The 10506-nt window shown below is 40.8% G+C and overlaps 1 protein-coding gene across 1 annotated transcript in view; it reads left to right on the forward strand.

Moving 5' to 3' along the window:
• The window catches only part of TTLL6 (tubulin tyrosine ligase-like family, member 6), a 35889-nt gene that overhangs the window by 8315 nt on the left and 17068 nt on the right, over positions 1-10506 (forward strand). The window contains 2 exon segments of the mRNA XM_006878328.1: positions 3077-3302; positions 4612-4787. Coding sequence (XP_006878390.1) covers positions 3077-3302; positions 4612-4787 — 402 coding nt within the window.

The raw sequence follows: 10506 nt of genomic DNA on the forward strand, positions 1-10506 counted from the left end.
CACGGATATATACATTCACTACACAAGCCTTGCTGATTCTCATCTCCCTGCCTTTGCTCACCCATAACCTTTGTTGTCACATGCCGCCATTCAGTTCTGACTCACAGCAATCCTGTATAGGGTTTCTGAAGGGTAATTGGTGGGTTTGAATTAATGACCTTGTGGTCAACAGTCCAGTGCTTATCATGCAGCGCCACACCAGGACACCCAGAAGACACCTAAAACCTCATTAATGGTCCTTTCATCCCACTAAGGAGCCCTGGTGGCCCTGTGAACTAAACATTGGGCTGCTAACTGCAAGGGCAGTGGTTCAAACCCACCAGCTGCTCGACTTCCATGTAGCCTTTTGTGATTTGGTTCTAGGATCTAGTCCAGTCACTTAGCCACTGTAGAATGGGTTAAGTGCCTGGACCCTTCTTTGGGCCTCTGCCTCCTTACTTGTTAAATGAGAAGGTTGGGTTCCATCTCTTAGGACAAGCTGTGGAATCTGAGTCTAACTACCCATGTGACCTTTCTGTCTCAGGTCCCAGCACACGTAAGGCTAACATCAGCCATCACCCCGAACTGTTCTGTGTTGGGTTCTCTGCATGTTTGTCTTGTGCTCTGCAAAAACATGGCACGTAGCATTCCTCCCACAACGCTCTTACTCAGCTGGCTTACAATGGCCACACCAGACTTAGACACCACCCTCACAGTTAGGGAGTTTATTAGGAAAGTTAACAGTTACAATTCAGGATCAGAAATGCTCAGGGCGCAGTTGTTCCAGTCAGCTGCTGATAATTGCCCATAGGACACACCAATATCTACCATAAGCCTCAGTCTGAAGGCACTCAACTCAGCAAACCTAGCTCCCCCACTTAAGTACCTGGAGGCACCTCAGTCTGTAAGCAATCTTCCTGCCCGAAGTCACTCAGATTTATTTGCTTTGTGGGCTGGGACGTCCGCTGCTCTGTCTCATGCTCTGGTTCTGGGTTCTGCTGCTGCTGCTCTTCTGCCACTCCCCAGTGTCACAGCTTTCTGTCCCTGGATCGAGGAAGCTCAATGTGCAGGGATTTCGGGGTCCAAAGGGCATGCTCCACTCCTGGTTCTTTTTCTTTGATAGTAGTGCGCTCCTCCCTCCTGCTTCTGAGATGACTTATTTTAAACGCATGCTAGAGTTTCAAGTTTTTATGGTTACAATGAACTTGTTAACATCCACAGCGGAATCATGTCAGTCTATCAGTATCTTCTCCCACCTTCTCTTCCCCAGACCCAGCAGGGCAGAAACTTTGTTTGATGGGAGTTACAGATGATGGATAGAAGAGACATTGGATAATTCACTACACCACAGGCTCTTAATTATACTTAAGCTGCTGGAGGGTTGGAATTGTCCTCTGGCCTTCTGGTTGCTTTCTAGAACGATGCCTTGTAGAGTTTCTCTTTCTGCTGCTTCCTCCTTTTCTCTTCCCCATCTTTTAAAACAATATGATTCTCATACAAATGGCTTGACCTGCCCAAACTACTTCCTTCCTAGAATGAGGCCAGCTGCACTTCTAATAAGTACCCTACTAGTTGTAAGGTAAGTAGGGGTAGTGCTTTGGTTACAGTGAAGGAAAAGGCAGAAGAACTGAAGGCCTGGTAAGACTTGGAGACAGAGACCAGATCACTGTTATCTTTCATTTCCAAGGTCCAGCAGAATGCCCCTGGGACCTGAGTGGTTTGTGAAACTGAATTGACTAGCCACTGGGCATTATGAAATTGTACAGGAATATGTACTCATTGTAATGTGCCTGAGTCATCAAGAAAAAGTTATATTATGTTTTGTAACCTGTTATGAGAAGGCAGGGAAGTCTATGATCTATTTCAGGAAGATTTATTTCCCAATTAGGCAAATTAAATACTTTTTTTGCACTTGAAAGGCTTGGCTCCAAGTGATCCGGAAAATTCATTTATGTGCAGCGCTCCATTTCTAGACTGTGGCAGGTAGAGGAGGTGGGCCTCTATTTTGAGTGGGCTTTGCTTATTTGTCTTTCCATAAATGCATTCTTGGTTCTTTCAAATGTATGTTGACTTGTGAGACATCCTTAGGCTTCCCCTGACCTAGGTGGTGATCCATTGGTATCCTTTCATTGTACAGAGCTTTACATGAACAACAGGCACTTAGGAAAGATTTACAGCCTCAGAAACCGTGTACAGAATCGCTATGAGTCGGAACTGACTCCATAGCACATAACCACCTACCACTACCAGTGAGCCTTCAAACTGCCTGGATGAGCCGAATTTCTTGTCTTCATTCTCATCTCTGATTCCCCTTCCTTGCATCTCCTCCTCTTGTGTGTCTACATCCTACTTATGTTATCTGTGTGCATTGTATGTGGGTGTGAGGGTGTGGCTGTGTGTTCTGCCATTGACTCTTGGGTCCGTCACGCTCACTCTCTCCATGTAGTGCTGTTGGAGTGTCCACACAGATATTTCCACACGGGAGAGATCCTCTGATCTTTGCAGCCATCTCAGTTTGTGTAGGATGTGGGACTCTCAGTGTCAAAATTTGGCACAGTTTCAGTTTGCCTGGGACAGCTGATAACCCTATCTATGAAAATGCCCAGCGACCATTTTTCCTTTTTTGGGCAGCCCTAAAACATTTCTGTGCCTTTACTGTCCTCAGAATTCCTTCAGAAAGCTAAGGTGGAACTGGGGTATCTGTGTTCTTAAAAGACTCCTCAAGTAGATTCCAATGAACACCCAAAACTGAGAGACAGTTGCCATGAAAGCCAAAGTATATAGGGTGTCTTACGTTGGTTGGTTGGTTGGTTTTATTCTCTCCACCCATTAAGATTTGCACTCAGGATACCAAATTCCTGCTTCAGCCTCTCGGTCACAGTGGAAGTGCCCAAGACACTTATGTGACCCTGGTGCTCCAGCTAGCCCTCTCCTGTTCTAACACTGTTCTGGGTCACTCTAGCTCACTCTAGCTCATAGGGTCTCCTCCCTACTGGCTCTGGAGCCTTATCTTTTTGTTTTAAAAGTTTCTGGTTTCCAGCAGATGATGGCCTCAGATGACCAGAGGTCAGCTGCCCTACCCATGGTTCCCTTCCAGGAAACTTTCCACCTTCAACATTCACATGGAGACCCATGGCTACAATGTGGAACAGATATGGAGAGATATCGAGGATGTCATCATCAAGACAATCATCTCGGCGCATGCGACCATCAAGCACAACTACCACACTTGCTTTCCCAACCACACACTCAACAGTGCCTGCTTTGAAATCCTGGGCTTCGATATTTTGTTGGACCGAAAGCTCAAACCCTGGCTGCTGGAGGTAGAGAGGTTTGGGTGCGGGTGCAAACTCTTTCCTGCTACTCATGTCTGCTAGCTTTTTCAGATTCTCCTGGTTGCTACTTCCTCCCAGGGTGCTTACTGAGCCTGGGGCTTCGCTCTTAAAAGTGGCCACCAGAGGGGGGTAGACGGCAGGGAATTAGAGAATCCCTTTTGCCATCTTGAGGTTCACCCAGACTTGGAAACACTAATCTTGGCCACAAAGTGATTCTAAAAATAGTTCTACCTTTTGTAACAGAGTCATCTCCTTCAAAAGGGGAATTCTTCATCAACTGGGTTGACTTCAGTGCTCAGTATGAGACAAGAGTTGCTATGCCTGGCTCTCAGGGGCCTGTACTATTCTGTTCCAAGTGCTAGCAGAGAATGACCTGGTGTCTGCTGCCATGGGAATGAGTGTGGGAACCACTCAGACCTATGGAGTGTTGAGAGAAGAAAAAAAACTAGCTTTTGGGTGGCTGCCTCTTTTCTCAATTGGACTTGTCCTCACGAACTCTCTCAAGGACACCCTTCAGAATGTATCACAGGGAGAAGAGGGTGTGAAGTGCAAGTCAGAGGTGCATATTCCAGGTGTAAGTGACCCAGAGACAGACTTTAGAGCAGAGAAAACAAAATTACAGATCCGATTCCTGGGCCTGGCCCTTCCTCTGTTACCCACACTTACTTCCAACTGTGGGTGGGGAAGAGGATATGGAAATGGCTGCTCGTAACTCTCATTTAAATATCAGTGGTAGCTACCAGGAGCAATTTCCCAAAATTACAGTAGAGTTCTACGGATGTCACATTGGAAGTCTAACCAATTTTTGGACTTTTCTTTGGGCAGGAAAGAGTCTTTTCTCTCCTATTTATCTTTTCCTCAACCCTGGTCAGGTTCCTGATGTATCTTTTCTGCCTACTCTACCCCTAAATCTGCCCCTTTGGGCTGCCCCCTCCCATTCTGCTCTATGAAATGACAGCGCATGTGTGAATACATGCACACCAGGTGGAGGGGAACGCTCCAGTTTGGGCAGGTCAGGCCATTTGAGAATCATATTGTTTCAAAAGATGGGAAAAAGAAAGAAGAGAAAAGGAGGAAGCAGAAAGAGTGAGGCAGAAAGCGTGAGAGAAAAGCTGTTCAGACCAGAGGGACTTTTTCTGCTTCATCTTTCCCCACTGTGGCTCTAGTCTAGACCCTCTTTCTACTCCCTTCGACCTGCCTTGGTAGCCAGGGCCCCAGGTCGGCTTTGATAGCACTCAGGTAGCACTCATTTCCACTCTGGACAGCCCAGCTCCCAGCTGTCGTCTTGTCCTTACAGGTCAACCATTCTCCAAGCTTCTCCACCGACTCCTGGTTGGATAAAGAGGTGAAGGACTGTTTGCTGTATGACACCTTGGTTCTGATCAACCTGGGAACCTGTGACAAAAAGCAAGTCTTGGAGGAGGAGAGACAGCGGGGACGGTTCCTGCAGCAATGTCGTTCTCGGGAGACCAGGTGCAGGAGCCTTACCCTTCTCCAGGGAACACATTCCATATAACTTTCCTGTTCTTAATACGATGGGCCTGCCCTAGTCCAAGTGATAGCTGGGCAGCCTATAACTATAAGTTATGTGACCTTTAGGACACTTTTGTGCATCTGTGTTCTTTCTATGAAACAAAGCTGTTGTTGTTGTGTGCCCATTGAGACAATTCCAATTCATGGCGACCTTGCATAGGGTTTCCGAGGAGCAGCTGGTGCATTTGAACCGCCAATCTTATGGTGTGCAGTCCAGTGCTTATCCTACATCGCCACATCAGGTGCTAATAATATATAATACATAGGTTGTTGGGGTGGGGTGTTTAGTGAGATAATGCATAGAAAAAGTTTATCAGAATGCCTGGAACTTAATAGAGACTATGAAGAATCTTGGAGTTGGGTAGTGGATGGTCACTTCTGACAAGTGATAATCCTACTTGGGAAATGAGTTTGTATTTGCAGACTGTAACAGATTAAACACTTTTCCTATGAACATTCTTCTGTTTCTAAAAATACAAGAGTAAGTTAAAGATATAACTATATATAATGGATATGAATGCTCTAATATATGAAGATTTGGGAGTTACCAATATAAAAAATAGAATCATCTCTTTATTTTTACTGAAAAGAAAGAGCTGTGTCTCTTCCATTTCACTGTGTTGGCAGAAGCTAATGTCTCTCTATCCCTGGGTGGTACACAGTTTGCACCTAGGTCTCAGAAACTACACAAAGTCGCTATGAGTCAGAACCAAACTCCAGGACACTTAACAACAACATCTTTCTACTCCCATAAAGATTTACAGCCCTGGAACCTTATACGGGGTCACTGTGAGTTGGAACCGACTTGGTAGCTCAACACCACCTCCATCATCACTAAATGAAAGACTGGCACTTTGAATTCACCTAGTGTTGCCCAGGAAAAATGCCAATCTACTTCTGTAAGATTGTAGTCATTAAAAACCTGTGTCGCTAGGTGTATTCTGAAGAAGTGTGGTCACCATGAGTTGGAATTGCATTGTTTTTTGGTATTAATGTCCCTTTGCATATGTGTGGTTTTTTTAAAGGTAATGTAAGGAGTTAGGGCTGGGGTTAGTTCTTTGGCTGAGTCTAGTGTTTTGGTTAGTGATGGGGCTAGGGCTAGGGCTAAGTGTAAGGCTTGGTCTAGTTTTAGGGTTACAGTTAAGTTTATTTTTTATTATTGACTTTTTCTTGCAATCTCTTCATTTGGAAGTTCTGTAACTATATTATTCCCTCTTTTTACTTTGTTGTTGTTATTGCAAACTCATATCTCTGCTCCCCTTTTCTCAGTCTTGGAGGTTTGTTTTACTTTGAATGCTTCTATATCTGGGTTGAGATCTGGGTGATATTGTCATATATGTTAATTTCAGATTGTTGTCTGCTGTTGTTAGTTCTCCATCCAAAGGACTCATTTTATATTGTTTGTAAGGTTGGTCTAGTTTTTACAAATTCTTTTACTTTCTGTTTATCTGGAAATGTTCTATACACTATCATATTTGCTGGGTATATGATTCTTGGCTAGCAGATTTCTTTTGGGGTTTTATATATGTCATTCCATTGTTTTTCTTGCCTGTATGGTTTCTGCTGAGAAATTAAAGTTTAGTCATATTAGTTCTCCTTTGTAGGTAACTTCTCCCCTCTCCGCTTCTCTCAGAATTCTTTATCTTTAATTTTTAAAAGTTTGATTATGATGTCTTGATTTTATTTTGGGGTCTATCCTCTTTGAAGTTCATTTGGTTTCTTGAATACAAGTCTTTTCATTTTTTATGATGTTAGGAAAGCTTTTTCTAACAACTCTTCTACAATTTTCTCTTTGTTTTTTATTTCTTCCTGTTTTGGAATGCTAATCACATATAAATTACTCCTCTTGATGGAATAAACTTCATTATTCCTAGCTAATTATTAAATGTTCTTTGGAATTTTTGGTTTATTTTTTTGCCTTTTTAAAAACAAAAACAAAAAAAACACCTTTTTATTGTGAATTGAGTGAAGGTTTACAGAGCAGATGATCAGTTTTTACATTCAGCAAATCATGTAACTTTCCTTTATCATAATTGTTGTATTCCCCTCCACATCCAACTGTTAATGGTATTTACCTGCATTCACTTTAGTGCTTGCATTCCTCCCTGTGCCTCCCACTACCTTCATCTCTCCTCTGCTAACCTCCCTCTTGTTGTATATTGCCTGCCCTGTCACCATGTTAACATGTGTACCCTCTAGCCCATGAATAATTTCCCTCTCCTCCCCACTTGTAACCATCATTGATTATTTCCTTTATTAAGAAAACTTTTTCCTAACTTTTGATAACATTGGTCTCATATGATGTTTTTCCTTTTGTGATTGACTAATTTCACTCAGCATACTGTCCTTCAGGTTTATCCATGTTGTGGGTATTTTGTCAATTCATCATTATTCTTTAACATTGCATAGTATTCCACTGTGTGTATGTACCAAAGTTCATTTAACCGTACTTCCATGATAGGCATTTAGACTGCCGCTGTCTTTTTTTTGATGTGTCTCTTGTAGATAACATATTGAAGGATCCTGTTTTCTTATCCATTCTACTCTCTCTGTCTCTTAACTGGTGCATTTAATCCATTTACAGTCAATGTAATTTTCTATAGGTATGAATTGATTGCTGTCATTTTACTTTGTGTTGTGTGTGTGTGTGTGTGTGTTGCTGTTGGTTTCTTTGTTCCACATAATTTCTGGTACTGAGTCATTCTGTTTGTATGTTTCTTTTCTTTCTCTTCATTTCTGTTGTTTTAATGTTTACAAAATCTTTTTGGATTTCCTCATTTTTTATTTTGATGTATAAGTATATTAATTTTCTTTGAGATTACCCTGTAATTTTTTTTTTCTTTATTTAAAAGTCTATTTAATCTTGAAAGCTACTTGATTTCCTAACCATTTGGAAGTTCTGTAGCTATACTATATTCCTTCTTTTTGCTTTTGTGATTGACTTCGTTATACATTAGCATCTCTGCTTCCCTACTTTCACTCTTGTTGGTTGGTTTACTTTATATATTTCTTATTTGGATTAATTTCTGGGTAGTGTTGTCATGTATGGTAATCTCAGATTGTTTTCTGCTGTCATTGGTTCTCAGTCCAAAGCACACCCTTTAGCATTTTTTGTAAAGTTGGTCTTGTTATTGTTAAGTGCTATTGAGTCGGTTCCAACCCATAGCAACCCTGTATAGGGTTTCCGAGGAGTGGCTGGTGAGGTTGAACCACCAACTTTGCAGTAGGATAAGTACTATAAAAAATATATATATTTAAAAAAATTACAGGGTAACCTCAAAGAAAATTAATATACCTACACATCAAAATAAAAAATGAGGAAACCCAAAAAGATTTTGTAAACACTAAAACAACAGAAATGAAGAGAACGAAAAGAAACATACAAACAGAATGACTCAGTACCAGAAATTATGTGGAACAAAGAAACCAGCAGCAACACACACACACACACACAAAAAAAAAAAAAAAAAAAAAAAAAAAAACAAAACGAAAAAAAAAAACTGGCCTTACGGTTGAGTACTTATCCTACGGTGCCACACCAGGACTCCCAAAGTTGGTCTGGTCATTACAAATTCCTTTAATTTCTGTTTATCTGGAAGTGTCCCAATTTTGCCTTGGTATTTGAGGGACAGCTTTGTTGGGTATATGATTCTTTTCTTCAGAGTTTTGTATATGTCATACCATGGCCTTTTTGCCTACATGGTTTCTGCTGAAAAATCAGAGCTTAGTCTTATTTGTTCTCCTTTGTAGATAACTTTTCGTTTTTCCTGAGCTGCTCTCAGGAGTCTTTCCTTGTCTTTGATTTTGGAAAATTGGATTATGATATGTCTTGGTGATTTGATTTTGGGATCTGTCTTGTTTAGGGTTCATTCAGCTTCTTGTGTGCTTCTCTTTCATGATGTTAGGGAATTTCTCTGTGCTTTTTATTGTCTCTTCCTGTTCTGGAATTCTGATGACTAATAAGTTGTTCCTCTTTATGGTATCCTATGCAACTCTTACTCTTTATTTGGATTTTTTTTGTTCTTTTTTTCTGATTGTTCTTCTAGCATATTAGTACTGAGAGATTCCTCTTCAAGCTCACTAATTTGGACTTCATTGCTTCTAATCTTTTCCTTTGCTCTTTTGGATGTATTGTCCATTTCTGAAATCTTAGTATTGATCTTCTGTACTGTTAATTGCAGATTTTGTATTACTTCCAAATTTGCATTTATTTTGTCTATTTGTTCTTGTAATGTTTTCCTGAATTCTTACCAGATTTTTTCTGTGCTCTCCTTGCTTTCCTTACTCATTCCATCAATTCTTATAGGGTACCTAAATATCATTCTTTTGAATTCTTTTTTAGTTTGTTCCATTACCTTTTCATTCTCAGCAATGTGTTTTGACTCTACATCTTGGTCATTTGCTTGAGCCATTCTCTCATTTCTTTGTTAAAATTGTCTGCTGTCTCTGAGCACTTTAAGGTTGTTGTATTTGTATTTAATTTATGATTGTGTGTTGATGTGTTTTCAGGCTCTCAGCACCTGTCTCCTGTAGGTGTAATTATAGAACAGAAGCATGTGTACTGTTCTCATTAGCTGCTCACACACCTCGGTTTAGGGTGGGTTTGGCTGAAATTTGGCTGCTGTCTATTGTTGATCAGGTGGTATAAAAAGCTGATATTAGCTCTTGCCTAGTGGGTGGATGGTACAATTGTACCTAGATGGTACAATTGTGGCTGGACGTATGGAGAGGGTTTCTGGCTCCAGTTGGGTGAGAAAAGAAAACCTCTCCCCCTGCCACAAGAAAACAAAACCAGAATAAACAAATAAGGAATCAACAATGAAAAGAAAAAATAATAAAGAGATAAACAAGCAGCAATCACAGAAAAAGAATATAGTAACTATAAAGACAAAAGAGAGACAGGGAAATGGAGTTACAGAGGAGAAAACTAAGTGAGAAAATAAAAGGAAGAAATTTAAAAAACACAAGAATAAATAGAAAAAAGAGGTACAGGGAAATGAAGCTTTAGAAAAAAATAAGAGGGGGTGGGGCTAGAAGGGAAGAAAAAAACAAAACAAAAGAAAAACCATTGAGAGGAAAGGTGAAGGGAGTAGAGAGTAGTAATGAAAGATCAAACAGGAAAAAAGAAAAAAGATGGAAAATGAGACACAGATGAAAAAAGTGTTAACAGAAATGGAGTATAAAGGAAAACATTAAAAGAAATGGAAAGAGAAGAAGAAGGAAGAGAAAGAAGAAACAAAACAATGAAGCAACAAAAAGAAAAAAAGAAACCCCCAAACAAAAACAAAACAGATCAGCTGTTAGACCTAGAGAGGAGAAAACTCAGGGGCTCCTATAAGACAAAGAGTTGATGAACTAGATGGGAGGAATGTGATAGAGTAGCTGGCCCTACAAGAAGTTCCTATTGGCCTCAGTGTTATCTATGTTCAGAGCACTCAATCCAAAAATAGTTTGTGGAGGCCCTTGATGGAGCTTATTTCAGTGTATGTTAGGACAATAGAGCAGCTAAGGGCTGGGCCTACATCATTTTTTGCTTCTGTCCCATTTAGCTCCTTCATACCTGTCTAGTCGTTCTCCCATCTGCTTTGTTCTTCCATTCCCCTCTACCTACTTGTATACTAGTCGTTCTCCCATCTGCTTTGTTCTTCCATTCCCCTCT

This window comes from Chrysochloris asiatica, unplaced genomic scaffold (assembly GCF_000296735.1).
Source record: "Chrysochloris asiatica unplaced genomic scaffold, ChrAsi1.0 scaffold00007, whole genome shotgun sequence".
Lineage (NCBI taxonomy): Eukaryota > Metazoa > Chordata > Mammalia > Afrosoricida > Chrysochloridae > Chrysochloris > Chrysochloris asiatica.